Source organism: Esox lucius, chromosome 2, assembly GCF_011004845.1.
Source record: "Esox lucius isolate fEsoLuc1 chromosome 2, fEsoLuc1.pri, whole genome shotgun sequence".
Classification (NCBI taxonomy): Eukaryota; Metazoa; Chordata; class Actinopteri; order Esociformes; family Esocidae; genus Esox; species Esox lucius.
Genome location: NC_047570.1, coordinates 14,241,291 through 14,263,381, shown reverse-complemented (window position 1 = coordinate 14,263,381; position 22,091 = coordinate 14,241,291). Strand labels below are relative to the sequence as shown.

The 22,091-nt window shown below is 46.0% G+C and overlaps 1 protein-coding gene across 1 annotated transcript in view; it reads right to left on the bottom strand.

The window, feature by feature from the left end:
* Nucleotides 1–608: 608 nt before the first annotated feature.
* hcn4 (hyperpolarization activated cyclic nucleotide-gated potassium channel 4) overlaps nucleotides 609–22,091 on the bottom strand; it is an 83,581-nt gene continuing 62,098 nt past the window's right edge. The window contains exons 5-8 of the mRNA XM_013138110.4: nucleotides 20,530–20,676; nucleotides 19,824–20,064; nucleotides 10,908–11,072; nucleotides 609–6,594 (exon numbers count right to left, since the gene is read on the bottom strand). Coding sequence (XP_012993564.4) covers nucleotides 4,748–6,594; nucleotides 10,908–11,072; nucleotides 19,824–20,064; nucleotides 20,530–20,676 — 2,400 coding nt within the window. The 3' untranslated portion in view covers nucleotides 609–4,747. The remainder of the gene's footprint in view (nucleotides 6,595–10,907; nucleotides 11,073–19,823; nucleotides 20,065–20,529; nucleotides 20,677–22,091) is intronic.

The window sequence follows — 22,091 nt, the reverse complement described above, 5'->3', positions numbered from 1 at the left end:
CATTATCTGTTATGGTGATGACGTCACTGAATCTAAAATAAATACAGAAATATAAATAGGTCCTACGGAAATATATAAATCTGTATACATAAATATCCATTGACATAGGTTCCTAAGCAATATCAGAGTATGTGACATACAAAGTTGAGGGGCGAGAGCTAGAGTGCAAGAACTGTCACCTACGCTCTGTCCATCTCTGTCCGCAAGGGGTTCTCTCAAAAGCAGCAAATGTCCCACTAACACCCATGACGCCTCTCTGTTGCTAGGCGATGCGCTCCTGAATTGCACCCATGCATTCCGTCCGTCCTGGGATCTGATGCTGGGAGTGCTACACGCTATCACTAAACTGGGCCATGTCTGGCTCCAAACAGCACACTTTGGGATTAAACTCTCATCATTATCGTGGAATTCTTTCTGACCGAAGCAGAGGGGAAAACAGGTCAGCGGCATTAGGCCCTGCTATAAACAGCAGCTTGAACCACAATGATTGCCCTTTTTGAAATGTCTTGCTAAATGTGCCCCCTGTCTCAGATGCATACATATGCCGGTGTGGTTTTTCATCTGAAGGTTAAGAAGGATCTGCGGTTATGAATGAGTAATGACAGAGTCTCGTGAACACCCCCCCCCGTGCCCAACCCCCCCCCCCACCCAAGTTCAATTCTGCTGCTGTTTCATCCAATCCTCAATCACTGCAGATGATTTCATTTCACAGTGCACCGCCGGATTCCCCCAGCCGTATTTACAGCCCCGTAATACAGCACAGAGGAGAGTAGGGAGGCAAAGATTAGGTTCGGAAATTGGGAGCGGCCCAAATGGAATAAAAATGTGTTGAATTACAGAGAGCACCATGAATAAGAAATGCTGCTGGCTATGCCAGGTGGAGCTTCTCCAGGTCTCAGAGCAGACAGGGTCCACAATGAAGCACTAGAATAGCAGCACTCCTGTCATTCCCTCCGACTCTTGTGCCCGCTCGGCCGCTGCAGGCCCAGAGAACACCAACACAATAGGGTCCTGCAGTCATCTGGACAGAGGGGAACACAATGACATGCAGGCACAGGGACGGGGAACAAACGCCCATAAAGCCATTCTACAGCAAATTAATTTGGTCTGTTCTTACCGTATAACAGACAACCACAGCAAAGGATGCCTGTCTGTCTGCCCTGAAATTCACAGTAGAGCTGCAGTTTATGGACTTAGTTGTCTTAAGACATGCTCCTGATATGTCCTTCTGGAATCAGTCCAAAGCTCATCAACCTTCCCAAGTTGGATGGATGATAGAAGGTACTCATCAATCTTCCCAAGTTGGATGGATGATAGAAGGTACTCATCAACCTTCCCAAGTTGGATGGATGATAGAAGGTACTCATCAACCTTCCCAAGTTGGATGGATGATAGAAGGTACTCATCAACCTTCCCAAGTTGGATGGATGATAGAAGGTACTCATCAACCTTCCCAAGTTGGATGGATGATAGAAGGTACTCATCAACCTTCCCAAGTTGGATGGATGATAGAAGGTACTCATCAACCTTCCCAAGTTGGATGGATGATAGAAGGTACACATCAATCGTCCTAAGTCAGGTGGATGATTAACATTCTCCCAGAATTCAACCACTGTCCACTGTTTCATAGAAGGATGTCAATTTACTCTATGGTCTCCTACAGATGGGTTTTATGGATGAACTCTGAGATCTCTAATGAAATCAAACACTTGCTACCGAAGCAGAGGGGAAAACAGTGATGTTAGGCCCTGTCCAGTTGAAGCTGAGATGGCATTAGAGGAAGACCAGACGGTGCACTGTTAGGAAGGTGTGACTAGATGAGAGACGGTGGTTGTGGAAATTCAGACGTGACACTGACAGCTCCCTGAGTGACATCAACCGACTGGATAGATCCACTATGCACACCCTTATCTGGGGTAACAGCCTGCACTTCCAGGTCCACACTCAGCTAATGGATCCTTGTTCTGGGTCTATCACTCTTTAAGCCTAGACCTGTGCCTCCCCTTTTTAGACTGAGACCACTCTCAGCCATCCAGCTGGCCAGGAGCACATTGGGGAGATATCTCCCACAGACACGCAGGCCCAGCGTTGCCGCTGCATCATCCCAAGGTTGCCCAATATCAATATCCGTCTCTCCTTCAGACCAGCCCCCACGAGTGCTCAGTAATAATAAAGATGGGGGTTCTACTTGCATTCAACGGCCCCCCATAAAACAAGCACCCTGTCAGTGTGGGTTGGGGGGGTGGGGGGGGGGTGCTGGTTTACCTGTCAGCCCCCTGGCTGTCTGTCCAACCGCATCATTCTTCCAATACATCACTGTCTCCTCAGATGTATGGCGCTGTCTCAACAACGGGCTCCCTGATCAAAGTAGTCACATTTCCCCATCCCTCCGCCTAATGAGGTAATATTGTGGGAAATAATCAAACCGTTTGAGGTCGGTTTTTGTTTCAACGTGCGGTCCAGTCACTGCAGTCTTTTTGTACTCGAGACATTTATATTCCTCCAGTGGAGCTTTCCTCTCTGTGTTCACAGGCAGTCAAGCTGCTGTGCTACCACCCTCCCTCCCTGTCTGTGGGAATGTCTGTGGGGATCCCACTGTCGAATGGCCTGTCAGTGAGACAGGTGTCAGGCAGACACCGTTAGGGAATACACATTCGGGGCCGTAGCTCCATGCTGAAGACGAAGACAAGGTTTAAAACAACAACAGCTAACCCATTAGATACGGAGAGACGTTTTAAAACAGGATCGAATGATCTGCAATCACTTCAGTAGAAGAAAACTCATTTTCAAAGCCCTTTTATCAGTAGAAATCTTACTGTGTCCACTTTAAATGAAATGAATACTGCATTCTGAGTGTGATGTGTGAGTGTGATTTTGTGTGTGTCTGAGTGTGTGCGCGTGGTCAGGCCTTAGCTTAAGTAGGCAGTAATGAGGGGCTACAGAGCGAGCGGTCACTGAGCGCTACTGTGAAATAACCCAGGGTGACCAATGCAGGTCAGAGGTCAGCGGCTGTCTTGTTAAATGAGGGGTGTTGTTGTAGAGAAGCCAGTTGTCTGAACCTAGGGGAGCATGTTGCTCATAACAATGGATGAAAGAGATCGACAGGCTGTCGAGATGACCATCACTGCCACCAGTAGCCACATACCTACACACTACATACAGGTTCCATGACTGACATCCTTGAAGGCAAAGCTGGTTGAAACGACATCTTGATTGAAATGACACAATGACATTTGGTTGCAATGGTGTCATGTTAACAGGTAAGAATGACGTCATTTCATCCAGTTTTGCCCACTTGGGTAGAGCTTGACGTACAGTACTATGAAACCGCTCACAACAGGACAGTCATTTCTCTTCCTTGGGTTCACCTCCTCGCCATAACAATCCATGACACGCGTTTATGTAGGAGTAAAAAGTCTAATGAAATGTGCATACATTCAAGGTGTTCAACTCAACACTGGCATTCAATGTGGGAGAATGTCTATGTCGACCTTATAGCAGCTATGGGTTGACGCAGTAGTCAAGAACACATGGAGTGGTAAAGGTCTATCAGGCAGCCCTCCTATCTGATAACATCACTATTACACTGGTCAGTACTCATGTCCAGTGTGTCTATTTCCTGTACATTTACTACAGTATGTATGTGGGATTGAAGACCCTGGGACCACTGGTGAATTTTGTCTGTTAATAGCATTGAGAGATTGAAAGGAGGTATGAAGTCTAGCTAGCTGGGATGGAAGTTCTAGTTTTGTGAAAAGGCAAAACTCCTCTTGGTCAGTCGGGTAAAATGTTGCCTTGCATCAGGCTACTCACGCTTTTTTCTTTCTCTCACTCACACACACACACACACACACACAGACACACACTTGCGCTCTATCCGCTTGCACACAGATTGCAGGGCTCAACTTGTCCTTCTTCTGTGAAACATTTGCGTCGTGACAAGCTTGGAAGACAAAGTGAATTTGTCAGGACAGGGTTGACTGTCACTAACACATCATACTGTCTGTCTTAACACGGAGACTGTAGCCCAAGCAACATCCCAAATATTACTACAATATACACTGGTAAAAAACAAAAAAAAACACAAAAATAACCCACTGGCCCAAGAGGAGGCAGATTGATCACTCCAGAGGAAAGTCTTTTTTGGTTTCCTAAAATCTCTTGTAAATGTCTATAGAGTGGATCGGTCGGCGTAATCTAGTAGACAATAGAAGGATCAACAATATGTGACCCTGTATGGGATGCCAAAATAACTCAGTCTGTTCTTATTGAAGCATGGACTTTCCTCTAAAAAGGTAGATTCTGTTATTCTGAAACACACAAAAAGCATCTATACATGCAGGTGTTAGTGCATAGGTTCCTGCAACAAAGAACTAGTGTTCATATCTGGCCAAACCCTATCATGTGAATTTGGCATAGTTAGAAATAAAGAAATGAGCATCGCTTGAATGGATAGCATTCTTGTTCACACCCTCCTAACCCTTGATTAACATATATTTTAAATATATTTATATGCATATAAGTATGAATTAAAATAAAAAAAGAGAAAAAAGCAGAAAAACAAGAAACATTAGTAGTGTAGAGAGCTATAAGTTACCTGGTTATGCGTTACCTTTTAAATCACAGTAATATTAAGATCTTGGAAACGATAAAGATGAAAACACAGTGAAGCCTAAAAGATAGGGGGAAAAGAAGAAGACAGAGGAAGATTGTCTGGGTACTAGTGCACGGAGGGTGCGATCAAACCTCACAAATTCGAGGGGAGTTTGGAGCGGACGGGTTCTAGTTCAGAGTGAGCGGCGGAGCCCTTCCTTGGCGGCAGGGCTGGGGAGGCAACGGGAGACCGAGTCTGGTGTTGCGGGTGTCCTGGAGACATCTGGGAAGGGACGGGAGGAGTCATGTGCCCTTGCACTGAGCTACAGGACGTTGGCACCAGGGTGGGCGAGGAGTAGGGCGAGGACAGGCAGTATCCCGGCTCAAGGGACGAGCGTGGGGGCGAGGATCGGGGCAGCGAAGAGCACAGGGCTGAGGAGCGCGGCGGTGAGTTGTATCCCACGGCATGGGCAGCTTCCTGGGGAAGAGACGAGCGAGAGCTGGACAGTAGTTTCATGTCCTCCGAGAAGCGGCCCGGGGGAGACTCTCTGCCGGCTGCGTGCTGCTGACCGGGCGGCTGGGTGGGGAGGGAGGTCTGGGGCATGAGCAGGGAGCTGTGGGACCCAGTGGCACTGGACGGGTCGCTGTAGTGAAAAGTCCTCCCTGTGACGGGGCTTTGGACTGTGGGGCTCGGCGCCAGCGGGGTGTAGCAGGGCGAGGCGTTGGCCGAGCCGTACTGGGCCAGCGAAGCCAGGGCGGACCTCTCCAGGGACAGCTGAGGCACCGGGCCAGACTGAAGGCCTGCCAGGCCGAACTGGGTTAGGGAATACAGGGAGCCCTCTGGGGGCTGCTGGGAGGAGGAGGAGGGGGATCCTGGGGAGGGGGTGTGGTAGAGCCCACTGGGAGTCCTGCCCCCGCCAGCAAACTGCTGTAGAGAGCCCACCTGTGGAGGCTTGGGTGGTGGCAGGCTTTGTTGCAACTCGCCGGTCTGTATGTGGCTGGATGAACCGCATGACGGGGGGCTGATATTACGACCAGACCTACCCAGAAAGCTACCAGTCATAGCCCCTCCCAAAGCCCCTCCCACCGCCCCACCCACAGCCCCTATATGGCCTGCGCTAGCCCCTCCAGAGTACCCTCCGCTGGCACCTCCTATATACCCTCCAGTGGTATATCCGTCGGTGGACCCACTTCTACCCCAACCAGTGGCCCTTCTTATAGCCCCACCCTTGGCCCCCTCAGCTCCGCCCGTGTTCCCTGTTGCTGCTGAAGACCAACCTGTAGCTCCCCCGGTAGCCCCCGTAGTCCCTCCAGCTGTCCCAGCCCCTGCTCCCAGGGCTCCCTGCTGAAAGAGGGTTGTGAGGGGCGGGGTGGTGCAGCGGAAGGGCTGCTGCGTCTGGGGCTGTGGGTGGAGCTGGGCCGTGCTGTGGGATGGAGAGCCCCCTGAGGAGGAGAACGGCCCAAAGGGGAAGGCAGATGTCCCACCGCTGCCGGGGACCTGTTTACTGGAGCTGCTGGACCCCGACCCCTGAGTCATGTGGAAGGCCCGGAAGGAGGCCAGCAGGGGTGTGTCCACCCCAGAACAGTGCAGTTTAGTTGGGGTGTCCGACGGGGAGTCAGGCCCAGTGGATCCTCCGTGGAACTTCTTCAGCCGGCTCGGGGGCGGATCCTGGAGGTTTCTGGAGCCCAGGACCGTAATGGGCGGGCGGAAGAGGGTGGCGGGGAGGTGGGGGAGGTGGGGGTGGTGGGTCAGGGCGATGGCCACCGAGGTGGTGGCGGCGGCTGCCTGCAGGGGGGCCTGGATGAGGGGGGCCCAGATTACGGGGGTGTGACCAGGAGAGGGGGGCTGAGGCGGAGTGACATTCTGGAGGAGGTGCGCGCAAGTGGCCATGTCCCGGTCGTGTTGCACAATCTGCTGGATGATCTCGTTCTCCTGGTAGTTGAGAACGCCGGAGCTCAGATCATGCTGCACCTTGTGCTGCAGGATGGAGTTCTTCTTCCCTGTGAGACAGACAGACAGACAGAGACACACACACACACAGAGACAGACAAACATAGTCAGACAGACAGATGTAGAAAGACAATATAATTAGACAAAACAATTAGCTCGGATTGCCCAATCTAAATGCTGAATTACCCTAATTGCATCTGATTTATTAAGAGGGCAGAGATTCACTGGGAAGTTAGTTATCCAGTGCCCTGCCTGGCCCCATCGCACATTAAACAGCTTCATTATAATCGCCCCTGTATGATGCCGTGAACAAGCAACACGTCTGCCAACAAAGGCCACTGACTGACTGTTACCCCCTAGGCTGCAGACTGACTTCTAAAGGCCGCTGATCAGACCGTCAGGATGCTCTGATCAGCCTACTACCAGAATCCTCTTTGAATCGTATTTCACACATTTGCTGCATTCTGAAGCGCTGCCCCTACGAACACCAAGCACAGCACAGCTCGAAAGGAGAAACCCTGGCAAACATTTAGATGCAGTAGAAGAAATAGAGGTATATATGTAGAGGGAGGGAGGGTAGTGCATGGTACCAAGGGGAAAAAACACACAGGGAGAAGACGGGAGAAGGCATGACAGGCTGGGTATGTGTGTGTGTGTGTGTTCACGTGCGTGTGTTTGACCAGCTCTTACTGTGAAGCTGTAGATAAGAGGCAAAGGGAACGCAGAACAAACATGGCTCTGAAGGGGGAGACAGCTGATTGATATGGAGAGGAATTTTGTGAGCCGAGCAGAAAGACTGGTCAGTGTTCACACTCATGCTAGTAACGTCACAGTGGTTGAGAGCAGGGGTTCTTAAACTGGGGTCCGGGGTACTCCAGGGGGTCCGTGGACAGTTTTAAAATCTGAGCAAAAATATGAATGCATAATGCAACACGCCAAAGGATATTCTCCGGTATATGAAATGGTCTTGCAATTTCAACAAATAACTGCACAATATGGTTCAATCTAGCAGCAAACCATCCCCTTGTCAGCACACTGCGACAAACTGGGAGAAAGAAATCTTTGCATAATGCCTAAAAATATCAAGCAAGCATTTTGCCTGCAAATGTCACATAAAAATCCTGGAGGGCCTGGTAAGGAGTGACGGGTTAATTCACATGGCCATTAGAGTGGAGCTGTAATCCTGAATGGCTAGTGCTATGTGTTGGGATTGAAATAGCACAGAACTCACCCACTCAGTACTGAAAAGTCAATTTAGGTTGGCATTAGCGGGAGAGCAGCGACGTGGCCATCTCTTAGTCCATGCTGACCCAAAGCTGCCCACCCATGGTAGGGTACCAAGCTCTGATCAGATTTTCTCCACCAACACAGGTATTAATGAGTGGGCCATCGGTGTGTAAGTGACTTTAATATGCAGGTGAGCTGGGGAAAGGTGAACACCGTTTATTTACACCATGTAGACTCAAAGGCATCTGACACCAGGCCCGGGAGAGTTCAGTATGGGACGCAGTCAGAAGAGAAGGCCTTCACGTAGCAGAACTCATCGTTTCAAAGCAGCCAGTTCAACAAAGAAAGAGCCTGCCTGAAGCCATTTTTCTATGTTTGGTTGGAAACGTACCTGGGGACATAATGGTGCCTGTAGAGATAGCTCAGTAAGGATGGAGGTGGGCTACTGTTCATTGTGAATATTTTATTAGTCTGGCTGGCTAGCTGAGGTAAAAAGTTGAATGAGGTGCGAATGGAGCAAAAGTCACTGAAGTGTCGTTGGAAATAAAATAACCAGTATTCTATGTACTTAACCTTAACCATGGTGCTTAGCTACTGTGCAGTACAGGGAACTGGCCTTTCCCTAACATTTGTCTATGCTGAACGCCTACGTATCCAAGCCATCTCTGGTCTCTTGGCCGCCGTGGCAACCCGATGGTGAAACCTAACCTTAACAATGCGTCTTTCAGGAACTAATACTTTAATATATTCCTTCCATCACTGACTTTGCTGACAGCCACTTCACAGAGTCAAGTTAATTTAATATTACTGGGTTGTGTGTCCCAAGTGGCTTTCTTAATATGCACTGTCAGCCTATAACTGTATGCTGCTCTAGACGATCCAAATGATCAACATGTAAAGGCATAACCACTGCAAGGAAAACATGCACGACACGCATTATATGGGCAGATCATGTTTCCTCTGGACACTATGTAATGTCAGCGGTACATAATTAAGCATACAGAACACGCACATTTTCAATAGGTCAGCCGGGTTAGCTACATTTAGTTCCTATTTCTGTCACTATCTCTGCCTTGAGGGATAACACGTGAGATGCTAAGACAACACACTGCGGAACTGACAGTTGTCTCCTGCCATCTCCCCCTCCTCCCTGGTGACTGCAGCACCAGATGGGGCGGCGTTGTAGTGGGGTGGAGATATCCAAACTAATATGACACATTTGTTTGCTTGACCTCCTTGCCCAGCTTGCCTTGAGCAGGTCACCAACATTCACATACACGCCGACTGTTTGGCCTCCCCTCGTAGCTGGCTGCTCACTTAGCTGGAAACGAGTGACTCGTCCCTCCAGAGGATTCCCTGGCTTTGGCACATCTGCGTTTGATTCACAGAAAGACACCATCCTGCATGGTACAGGAACTAGCAGCTGAATCCCCGAGTCAATTTGTAGCTATATACTACAATGCTATATAATACTCATGTTACATGTTTCATTTAAACAATCTGTGAGTTGAACCTGTGGTAATCTAGCGCAAAGTGTTGCCTAAGGATAGTATCTGCATGCAGTAGAGTCATATACAGTGGATATAAAAAGTCTACACACCCCTGTTAAAATGGTGTTTATGTGATGTAAAAGAATGAGACAAAGATAAATCATGTTAGAACTTTCTCGACTTTTAATGTGACCTATAATGTGAACAAACTGAAATTTTTGAGGGGGAAAAACGAAAAATAAAAACCTTACAATAACCTGGTTGCATAAGTGTGCACACCCTTTTACAACTAGGGATGTGGCTGTGTTCAGAATTTACCAATCACATTCAAACTCATGTTAAATAGAAGTCATTACACACCTGCCATCATTTAAAGTGACTCTGATTATTCACAAATAAAGTTCAGCTGTTCTAGTAGGATTTTCCTGACATTTTCTTAGTTGCATTTCAGAGCAAAAGCCATGGTCCGCAGAGAGCTTCCAAAGCATCAGAGGGATCTCATTGTTGAAAGATATCAGTCAGGAGAAGGGTACAAAAGAATTTCCAAAGCATTAGATATACCATGGAACACAGTGAAGTCAGTCATCATGAAGTGGAGAAAATATGACACAACAGAGACATTACCAAGAACTGGACGTCCCTCCCAAAATTGATGAAAAGACTGGTCAGGGAGGCTTCCAAAAGGCTTACAGCAACATTAAAGGATCTGCAGGAATTTCAGGCAAGTACTGGCTGTGTGCTACATGTGACAACAATCTCCTGTACTCTTCATATGAATTGGCTATGGGGTAGGGTGGCATAACGGAACAAAGAAAACATCCAAGCCCGGCTGAAGGTGGCAAAAACAAACATCAAGTCCCCCTAAAGCACGTGGGAAAATGTGTTATGGTCTGATGAAACCAAGGTTGAACTTCATGGCCATAATTCCAAAAGGTATGTTTGGAGCAAAAACAACACTGCACATCACCCAAATAACCCCATACCCATAGTGAAGCATGGGTATGGAGGGAATTATGAACAGTTCCAAATACCAGGCAATTTTGGCACAAAACATTCAGGCGTCTGTTAGAAAGCTGAAGATGAAGAGGAATTTCACCTTTCAGCACGACAATGACCCAAAGCACACATCCAAATTCCCAAAAGCATGGTTTCAACAGAAAAAGATTAATGTTTTGGAATGGCCCAGCCATGAGTCCAGCCCTAAATCCAATTGAACATATGTGGGGTGATCTGAAGAGGGCTGTGTACAGGGGATGTCCTCGCAATATGACAGATTTGGAGCGCTTTTGCAAAGAAGAGTGGGCAAATATTGCCACGTCAAGATGTGCCATGCTAATAGACTCCTACCCAAAAAGAGTGCTGTTATAAAATCAAAAGGTGCTTCAACAAAGTATTAGTTTGAGGGTGTACACACTTATGCAACCAGGTTATTGTGAGTTTTTAATTTTTCCCCCTCAATGATTTCAGTTTGTTTTTCAATTGAATTGTTCACATTATGGGTCACATTAAAGGTGGAAAAAGTTCTGACATGATTTATCTTTGTTTCATTCTTTTACATCATAAGAACCTGGCATTTTAAAAGGGGTGTGTAGACTTTTTATATCCACTGTACATCACAGAACCTGACAATGGATGTAGTTTCTTACCTATTCGGTCCAGACGGTCCAGAGCCACGGTTTCGAAGGCCCGCCTCATCATGGGATACTCCTCTAGGACCTCATTGAAGTTGTCCACAGACAAAGAGTACAAACGGCAGTACGTGTCCGCTCTGACGCTGGCCGTTCTTCTTCCACGCGTCAACAGACAGATCTCTGCAAACAGACAGGGAGAGAGGTGCATAAACATTACGGGACCTGTACAGAGGTCCTTTGGAGTGTGGCTGAAGTCACATCCACTATGGGTACAGAGGTCCTTTGGAGTGAGGCTGAAGTCATTTCCACTACGGGTACAGAGGTCCTTTGGAGTGTGGCTGAAGTAATGTCCACGCTGCTCCGCTTTTCATCAGTTCTCAGCAGGGATATCTTTGTGGAAGCTGACAAAGAAACCTCAATGTTGCCCGTGACGTGAATCTTCCTACCGCGTTCTCACTCATTCGTGTGTGAACTTGACCTGAAGGTATTACGCGCGCTGCCATAAAACAAAGTCTGTCACAAAGACAAATATCCCTCATAGCGTACCACCGACGGTTTATGGTGATAAATACGGGGAACTTTTGAACAAAAAAAGGGAACCGTTGAGCAGGATGTCCCCATCCCCATTTTTTATGTCCATAATCCAAAACCGAAGCACTTAATGCCATTCTGAAAGCTTAGATGTGAGCCAGGCCTCATCTGTCAAGCCAGATAAGGAGAATAATACTCCATTTACCAGCCGGCAGTACTAAGGACCTGTGGCACTAATAGCACCCCTATGTCCTGTGTGTCTTTCGTGTGTGTATGTGTGTGTGTGCCATTTCCATCTCCTCCCACTCTCACTTCCACTGTATCCCAGTCTTTCTCATAAAGACATAAACATCTAACTCTACACTCGGTAAGTTCTCTCTCGTTACAAAACAAACAGCCTTTCTTCGGCTTGCCATGTAACATCTACTAGAAACTCTGTGGTGTGTCTTTTTATATCAGTCCAAACATGCTTGGCTGTCCCCAGTGTCCTCTCCCCTGTTTCCTCACCCTTCAGGGTGGTGTACTGTAACAGTAAAGGAGGCCTGTCTTCCCTCCAGTCTTCCCTCCAGTGCAGCCAGACCGCCAATCAGAGCCTTGTCTCTGATCATGTCTGCCTTAATGAAAAACAACATTAGCAGCATTTGGGCCTTGCTCATTGTGTGTGTTTGTGTGTGTGTGTGTTTGTGTCGTTGGTTAACCCTTTGTGCGTGTGTTTATGTGTGTGTGTGTGTCTGCATGTATTGTCTGGCTGTGTTGGTCCTGGGTCTGTTCTGTCTGGCTGTGTTGGTCCTGGGTCTGTTCTGTCTGGCTGTGTTGGTCCTGGGTCAGTTCTGTCTGGCTGTGTTGGTCCTGGGTCAGTACTGTCTGGCTGTGTTGGTCCTGGGTCAGTACTGTCTGGCTGTGTTGGTCCTGGGTCAGTACTGTCTTGGCTGTGTTGGTCCTGGGTGAGTACTGTCTGGCTGTGTTGGGGGTCTGTTCTCTGCAGGCCTACTCTGCTCACAGTAATCCTCTCTGAAGAGGAGCGTTGTGCCCTGTCTGGCTGTGTTAAATCCTCTTGCCCTGTGGCTTTTTGGCTGAAGCTAGCACTGCAGAGATGAGACACTGAGCTGCACAGAGCTTTCCTTCCCGCCTTATCTTCCTGTCTTTAGAAAAGAGGATGTGAAGCCCAGACACTTAACACTGGTACCTAAACTCTGCATGGAGCAATGAACAGCAAATGTTGAAATATATGATTGATGTTTATTAGCCCATCTCAAACCCACACATCAACAGCAGTACACACAGAACGATCGACCGATCCAAACAGTCCTTCTTCATCCCAAAGCAGCTGTGTTTGAACCATCTGTCGTGGGGGTCCAGTAGTTGTTCAGCATCAGCCAGAAAGTAATGTTGTACCCGGCAGAGAGATAGAACCCCTACAGGACCTGGTTGGTCCAGGAAAATGAAGGTTGTATTAATGACACAAAGCCTTTTCCCTATGCTCCGTGGAGAGACCTCTCCGAGGTGGCCATGCTATCACTGAAGGATGTTCGGGCAGAATGTTAACAATGTTAGCTTAGCATTATTTACAACAGTTCGCTAGCTATGTACCGAGCCATCCGATTACTTTTTCACTTGCATGATCAGCGCTTTGACAGCTGGTCTAACTAACTAGCTGTATAATAATTGAATTGGTGCAGTCCTGTTGTGTCAGTGTGTTACAATCTGGATTCTATCATAAACGTTAGTGCTTGTATGTGAATCCGACCGTGTCCCCAGGCTATTGCGCACATCGCTTATGTGTACGGGATCAATGTAAATACAACAATGTATCTTGAGGCCTGGCTGAGATTTTGTTTGCTACACATGTTAGCTGACTAAGAAAAAGTGCTACTGTAATGATTGATTTGTACAGATCCTGACACAATCTACAATGACTACCAGGCTACAGTACAATGTGGCTATTCCAAGAATGCGGCCCATCTGAAAATATTACGTTAGCATCCCAACACATTTTTTATTAAAATGCAGCTTCTAGTCACTGGAACACGCTTTGTACTTGTATTAGCTTAATAAAATGAACCCGTGCCTCATAACTTCCACTTCAGGCAATGACATAAACACTCTGGAGAAACAATGAACACTGAGAGGACCTGCATCGTTACTTCCTGAATAAAAGAGTTGTCTTAATACATGGATGCCTGGATGTACAAATGTGTCCTTCCCTAGTAAACACAGACGTTAATAATAAGGTGCTGACTTTAAAGGCACATGCTATAATGTGATGAATTCTGTGTTTAAACCCTTCTGCTCTGCATACTGTCAAAGTCCCAAAGCACACATTTTAATTGACTGAGCACAGCGTTTGATTTTGCTCGCAGCCTACATCGGCTATGAAGCTAACATTTATTCGATGGAGCATCTGAAGTCACTGTGACCTCTACTCTTTCCTGCTCAACTGCACACTTCTCTTAGTACATCAATTACAGTCAAGAGATGTATGAATGGTTTCATCTCGACACTGAGTCACTCTGAAATTCTGACTCATAGTAATAGTACAAACCCTCCTGCTTGAAATCCCTGAACATGCTCTCTTTGTCCAGATCTGTGTGTATTGTGAAGTGGTGTGTTTTTCTGTCATCGGTCGTGGCTACTCCTACTGCTCTTTCTGGTAATCGTGCATGAACAGTTCCGCCACAGCGATAAGGGAGACCGTTGATGTCATCCCTGAAACTAAACAGGCACAACCATTCTGGGCATGCAGAATGCATGAACATGTTGGGGCCACGTGACCTGAGCTAAGAGCAGCTTCCCCTGAGTCCCAGAGCAGCACTAACACTCGTATGTTCACGCAGCAATGCAAACTGGGAAATGATGGGGGTTAGGTCTGAACTAGAGGGAACTGTTTGTGTGTGTGTGTGGGTGTGTGCGTCTGGATGTCTTTGTATGCGCATGTCCTGCGTGTACGTGTGTGTGTGCACTCCATGCCCCATGGTGAGGTATCCATGTCCTCTAGCCTGGTCTGTAGAGCTTCACCTGGACTCTGGTTCTCTGCTGTCAGCTCCCATCTCCATCGCCCCTGGCAGCCCACGGCCCTCTGAGAGGACACTCTGTAACCTTTGAAACATCCGCACCGGACAGCCTGATTCCCCATGACACACCACACTCGCTGCCTACCACCATTAGCATAGGGAAATACACACTGCTGGGCTATGAGGAGAAGAGGGGTCAGAGACTGTCTGATTTAGCTATCACCACAGCCGGGTTCCTGTCACGCGTCTCTCCTTCCACTGCAAATTTCACGTAATTGACTATTGTAGTAATGCAGTAATGGACTGTTGTAATAGTGTGTCAATTATATGTTGCGGTAATGTGGTATACGCTGCTACAGCTAGCTCTGTTGGACTGTTCAGGGGGACTTCTTGGCTTTATTCAAAGGTTTACCAAGTAGCTCACAGAATAATGTAGTCTTATTGCGTAGGTTAAAAACATGTTTTTTTCTTCCCTGATCGACCTTCTCCAGCTGGCACTGTATATAAATGGGTTAAGGGGCGAGAGGATTACCCGTGCCAAACCTCTGTAATCACTCAGTCAGTCAGGGCAAACAGTTAACAGCTCCTCTCTCTGCCTCTCGACAGGTGCAGAAATCAAGAGAGAAAGACAGAAAAAGACAAAATGAGAGACAGAGAGAGAGAGAGAGAAAGACACAGAGAGACAGAAGTGGACAGACAGCAAGGAAGACAGATGAGAGAGAACTCTCAAAGCAGTAGTCTGGGAACCAAAAAGCTCTTCAGTGTGGAATTTAAGGGTCTAGAGATTAAGGGAAGCTGGCTCATTGAGGACTAAGCTCCGTCCAGGCCCAAGATGACACCACAGATTTCAGACAGGCTGATTCTTTCCTCTTCCCTTGCTCCCTTCCTTATCCCAGCCACAGCTCATGTAGAAACAGTTAACCATCTTAGCTGTCCAATCGAAGCTGCATCTTGATAAGCACCAGTGTCTGATGGGCAACTTGAGCCACTGTCTGGTCATTCTGCTGCTAAAGCTGTACTACACTATCCAACATAAAAACTAGATGATCCAAACAACAAAGCAACACAAGACGATCTATAACAACACAATAACACAAGACGATCTATAACCACACATGAGCACAAGACGATCTATAACAACACAATAACACAAGACGATCTATAACAAAACATGAACATAAGATGATCTATAACAACACAATAACACAAGACAATCTATAACAAAACATGAACATAAGATGATCTATAGCAACATAAAAAATCAGCCAGTCTAAGGAGGTTGGTGGCCTTACAGGCACTGTGTGTATTATATAGGTTTTGTGTGTGTGAATGTGTGTGTGTGTGTGTGTGTGTGTGTGTGAGAGAGAGAAAGAGAGTCCTGAGGACAGTCCAGTAAGTGGGCCTGGCTATGCTCCATGTGTCTGTTGGCATGAATACTGCGGTCACATTACATTTCTCCTTCCCAGCATCTCTGTGTTTTTCACAGCACTTGCATCCCCAGCATGTCACACATATTCCCCACAAGCTGACACTACAGTTAGTGAACAGGACCAGAATACCGGGTAATAAAATCATGGCGAAGCCAAGAACCCCTTTTTTAAACACATTGTTGCTCTGGCCATAATCCATAGAAATACATGCATTTATCCCCAGCCATTTGACTGCTAAACCCTTAGCATGAATGGGCAGAACATTCTACCGATTCTGTTTTCTATGGTGGCAAATGTCAGTGAACAGCAGCTATACCCGAAATAAGCCCTTTCCATTTTGGTTAAATATTCCATTTTGGTTTCCTATTTTTCATGGGAATTTTTTTGAAAAGCAATGCATAATGCTGAATAAAGAACACCAGTGGTAGCTATCTGTAGTAGCTACCAGCATTTTACAGACAACAGTATATCCATATTAACCTATAATATTAACATGCTGTGTCTACAGCCTCTTGTCTTTGGCCTGAAATATAGACTATACAATGCCTTGATGTGTAAAGTATGAAGGGAAGAGAGGCTGATTGCTGTGATGGCATAACTGCCTCTCTCTGCTTCTCTGTCCATGTCAATTACTTTTTATAGGAAACATAATTTTATCATTACCCTATAAGCCCCCAAGGCTTTTAATAGTCAACATTTTTTGAAGAAATAATGTAATATGCTTTTGTGTTTCAGAACAGCTGGTGGCTTTGACTGAGTGGTGTTTGGTGGTTATGTTGGTATGGTTAATTCTGCCAAGCTATATTTTCTCCCAGGCTGTATTTTCTCATAAGCTATATTCTCTCCCAGGCTATATTCTTTCCTAGGCTATCTTATCTCCTAGGCTATACATTCTCTTCACGTTATACTCTCTCCTAGGCTATACTCTCCAAGGCTATATGCAAAAGTTATACTTAGTTCATCTATTAACCTATGTGATTCACTGGAACATAAACCTGTTGTCAGAACATTCAGTATCTCACAGAAGTGAGTACACCCATCACATTTTTGTAAATATTTGATTATATCTTTTCATGTGACAACACTGAAGAAATGACACTTTGCTACAATGTGAAGTAGTGGGTGTACAGCTTGTATAACAGTGTACATTTGCTGTCCCCTCACAACATACAGCCATTAATGTCTAAACCGCTGGCAACAAAAGTGAGTACACCCCTAAGTGAAAATGTCAAAATTGGGCCCACAGTGTCAATATTTTGTGTGGCCACCATCATTTTCCAGCACTACCTAAACCCTCTTGGGCGTGGAGTTCACCAGAGCTTCACAGGTTGCCACTGGAATCCTCTTCCACTCCTCCATGATGACATCACGGAGCTGGTGGATGTTAGAGACCTGTCTGGAGACATGCCTGGCCACTCCATCACCTTTACCCACAGTTTCTTTAGCAAGGCCGTGGTCGTCTTGGAGGTGTGTTTGGGGTCGTTATCATGTTGGAATACTGCCCTGCGGCCCAGTGTCCGAAGGGAGGGGATCATGCTCTGCTTCAGTATGTCACAGTAAATGTTGGTATTCATGGTTCCCTCAATGAACTGTAGCTCCCCAGTGCCAGCAGCACTCATGCAGCCCCAGACCATGACACTCCCACCACCATGCTTGACTGTAGGCAAGACACACTTGTCTTTGTACTCCTCACCTGGTTACCGCCAGACACGCTTGACACCATCTGAACCAAATAAGTTTATCTTGGTCTCATCAGACCACTGGACATGGTTCCAGTAATCCATGTCCTTAGTCTGCTTGTGTTCAGCGGGTTTCTTGTGCATTATCTTTAGAAGAGGCTTCCTTCTGGGACGACAGCCATGCAGACCAATTTGGCATATTGTCTGAGCACTGACAGGCTGACCCCCCACCCCTTCAACCACTGCAGCAATGCTGGCAGCACTCATATGTCTGTTTCCCAAAGACAACCTCTGGATATGACGCTGAGCACGTGCACTCAACTTCTTTGGTCGACCATGGCGAGGCCTGTTCTGAGTGGAATCTGTCCTGTTAAACCGCTGTTTGGTCTTGGCTACCATGCTGCATCTCAGTTTCAGGGTCTTGGCAATCTTCTTATAGCCTAAGCCATCTTTGTGTAAAGCAACAATTCTTTTTTTCAGATCCTCAGATAGTTCTTTGCCATGAGGTGCCATGTTAAACTTCCAGTGATCAGTATGAGGGAGTGTGAGAGCGATGACACCAAATTTAACACACCTGCTCCCTATTCACACCTGAGACCTTGTAACACTAACGAGTGACATGACATCAGGGAGGGAAAATGGCTAATTGGGCCCAATTTGGACATTTTCACTTAGGGGTGTACTCACTTTTGTTGCGGCGGTTTAGACATTAATGGCTGTGTGTTGAGTTATTTTGAGCTGACAGCAAATGTACATTATTATACAAGTTGTACCCTCACTACTTTACATTGTAGCAAAGTGTAATTTCTTCAGTGTTGTCAGGGGTTGTCAGGGGTGTACTCACTTTTGTGAGATACTGTATACATTATAATGAGTGCCACTTTGAAAAATCCAATGCCTGTTTGTTGACCATTTTGTGCCATCATGCACACCGTTGTGTACTTGTATCATTGTGGAGACCAGAAAACAAAACAAATCCATGTTCCCTAACCTTAACCATTACCATAACCTCAATAACCTAACAAATGTGCGTAGCCTGAACGTAGCTTCAATGCCTAACCCTAACCCCTATATGTGTTCCCAAAACCTTAAAGTCTGGTACTAAGCTTGGCCCTGGATGTTAGTAATGGCTGCATAATATGGGAGTCAAAACCTGCAAAGCCCAATGCGTTGAATGTGTTTAGGTGGAAAAACATGCAGATCCAAAGCTTATTGATTTAATACGAGGCAACCAGTTCCATTCCAAACATTTTGCATTTGCAGTAGCAGTGATGTTTTAGGTTGATCAATTCAATTCCTGTGTTAGCAAATGTTTACATTATAGAAGAAAACAGAGAGGCCTGCTCTGCTGCCCCTTCACAGAGACAAACAACCAGGCAGGGTTTGAGAAAGACAAAATGTTGATTAATCCTGGCCGAGGACACGCGCGCACCCAAAGACACACACGCAACCAAACACACAAACACAGGCAGATTTAGAATGTCTGCCATCTTTGTATTATTTGGGGCGGGAGGCACCCCCCAGAGAGAGGGCACTGAGATGGTCCGGAGCAGGGAAAGCGTAATTAAACTTCCGCAGGCAGGTCATGTGCTGTTAAATGCATCCCACGGTTTCTCATTACTTCTAAATGATAAACTGTCACTGCCCAAAAATAATTGGTATTTGGTTAGACTACTATGGATAGAGCTAAGTCATCGACGGGGGTCAAAATCTTCAGACTCTATATGAAGAGTACTAACCGTCTGACTGCAATGAGGGAAAAAACAGCTAGTGCGTGGTTGTAACATAGGATCTGACAGGATTTTAGCCTCACTGACATTCTAATTCTGAGCAAGTATTTTGTAATATATTTATCACCAACGCCTTTCATGTTCAGATATTAATGTGGAGGAAAAAGCCTAATAACACGGCTAATATAATAGCACAAAACACTGCATAGTCTTGACTTAACAACCTAGCATAAAAACAGTACAACAAGCAAGCACTATACACTTCAGAATAGCAGCCAGGATGATAGGCAGTGCCCCAGAAAATGCAGTTATCAGTCACGTGGTGAAAGAGGAAAACTGAGGAGATACTTCTCTTAGAGCCATGCAGTTGAGCAGTGTGTCCTGAAAGCAGACCTATGCTGACCTCAAAAGAAGCTAATTTGTGCTGTTGTGTTTTTCCAGGCCACCATTACGAATATTAAAGCTGAAGAGGTTTAAGCTCTGCAGCATGATGAGATATTGACCTTTTTTCCATGTCTCTGTGTTTGCCCTGGTTCACTGATTCTCTTACCCCCAAAGTAGGATCCGTCTGAGAGCTTGGTTTCTTTGTTGCCTTTGGTAAGCACGCTGACCACCCCGTGCTGGATGAAGTACATCTTCTTGCCAATGGTGCCCTCCCGGATGATGTAGTCGCCAGGCTGGAAAACCTCGAAGCGCAGCTTGGTCAGCATGGAGGTCACAAAGTTGGGGTCGGCGTTAGCGAACAGTGGCATGGAAGCCACCAGCTTTCGACAGTTAAAGTTGATGATTTCCTGCAAACATGAACACGAACACCCACGGACAAAGAAGCATAATGGACACTTTAGTAACAGGTCCTAAGAGAATTTGAAAAGTGCTCAGAGAATACAACGTCCCTCATCAAAACAGTGATTATTACCACTAATGCCACTTAAAATCAACAACTCACATATTGAGAGGCCTTTGGGATTGACAAGTATTACATTTAACTCACACACACTATGTGTTCAGGAGAGTTTATGAATAAAATCTTTTGTCATTCTAAAAAACAATTTTCCTGAACGACTAACCATAAGCCTTGCATTAACCTTAACCTCAGCAACTTGACATCTATTCTTGTAACTGACTGTAAAGGTAAATCCAAATTCTAACCTTAACCATGAACCAAACCCATGTTTTATGTCAGGACAATTAGGAAAATTCACAGATGTACACACACACACACACACACACACACACTCACACCAGCCCGATCCTACCTCTCTGAGTGGCTCGTTGAGTTCTCCCAGGATACTCTCCTCATCAAACATCTTGCCCTGGTAGCGATGCTCATAGTAGTCATGGATTCTCTGCCTCATATCCGCTGGCAGCTTGTGGAAGGACATGTACTGCTCCACCTGCTTGTACTGTTGTAGGCCAGAAAGAAAGAGACATCACCATAAGGCCCATCCATGGCCACCAGCCCCACAGCAGTGTGACACTGTCAAATGAGTCATTCCCAACAGGTTACAGGAGGCTAAAAGGCTGAGAGGTCAAGCACTATATCACACGCACATCACATGTACAAACAGCATGAAAACGCCTACACATTCTGCCCCACAGAAAAGAAATATAAATAATAGTATACATAATCATATATGTAAATTCCAAATAAAATAGTTCATCTAATTAATTAATTAAAGAACAAATGTATATATTATGCTAGTTCAAGTATTTCAGTGTAAGATGTTCAATGGTTACAGCCCTTGGCAATGGTATATTGTTCATATACCACAACACCTTGTGTCTTATTGGTTAAGTACAAACCCGATTCCAACAAAGTTGGGACACTGTACAAATTGTGAGTAAAATAGGAATGGAATAATTTACAAATCTCATAAACTTATATTTACTTCACAATAGAATATAATAGATAACATATTGAATGTTGAAAGTGAGACATTTTATAATGTCATGCCAAATATTGGCTCATTTTGGATTTCATGAGAGCTACACATTCCAAAGAAGTTGGGACAGGTAGCAATAAGAGGCCAGAAAAGTTAAATGTACAGATAAGGAACAGCTGGAGGACCAATTTGCAACTTATCATGTCAATTGGCAACATGATTGGGTATAAAAAGAGCCTCTCAGAGTGGCAGTGTTTCTCAGAAGTCAAGATGGGCAGAGGATCACCAATTCCCCCAATACTGCGGCGAAAAATAGTGGAGCAATATCAGAAAGGAGTTTCTCAGAGAAAAATTGCAAAGAGTTTGAAGTTATCATCATCTACAGTGCATAATATCATCCAAAGATTGAGCGAATCTGGAACAATCTCTGTGCGTAAGGGTCAAGGCCGGAAAACCATATTGGATGCCTGTGATATTCGGCCCTCAGAGGGCACTGCATCACATACAGGAATGATACTGTAATGGAAATCACAACATGGGCTCAGGAATAATTCCAGAAAACATTGTCAGTGAACCCAATCCACCGTGCCATTCGCCGTTGCCGGCTAAAACTCTATAGGTCAAAAAACAAGCCTTATATAAACAGGATCCAGAAGCGCAGGCGTTTTCTCTGGGCCAAGGATCATTTAAAATGGACTGTGGCAAAGTGGAAAAGTGTTCTGTGGTCAGACTAATCAAAATTTGAAGTTCATTTTGGAAAACTGGGACGCCATGTCATCCGGACTAAAGAGGACAAGGACAACCCAAGTTGTTATCAGCGCTCAGTTCAGAAGCCTGCATCTCTGATGGTATGGGGTTGCATGAGTGTGTGTGGCATGGGCAGCCTACATATCTGGAAAATCACCATCAATGCTGACAGTTATATCCAAGTTCTA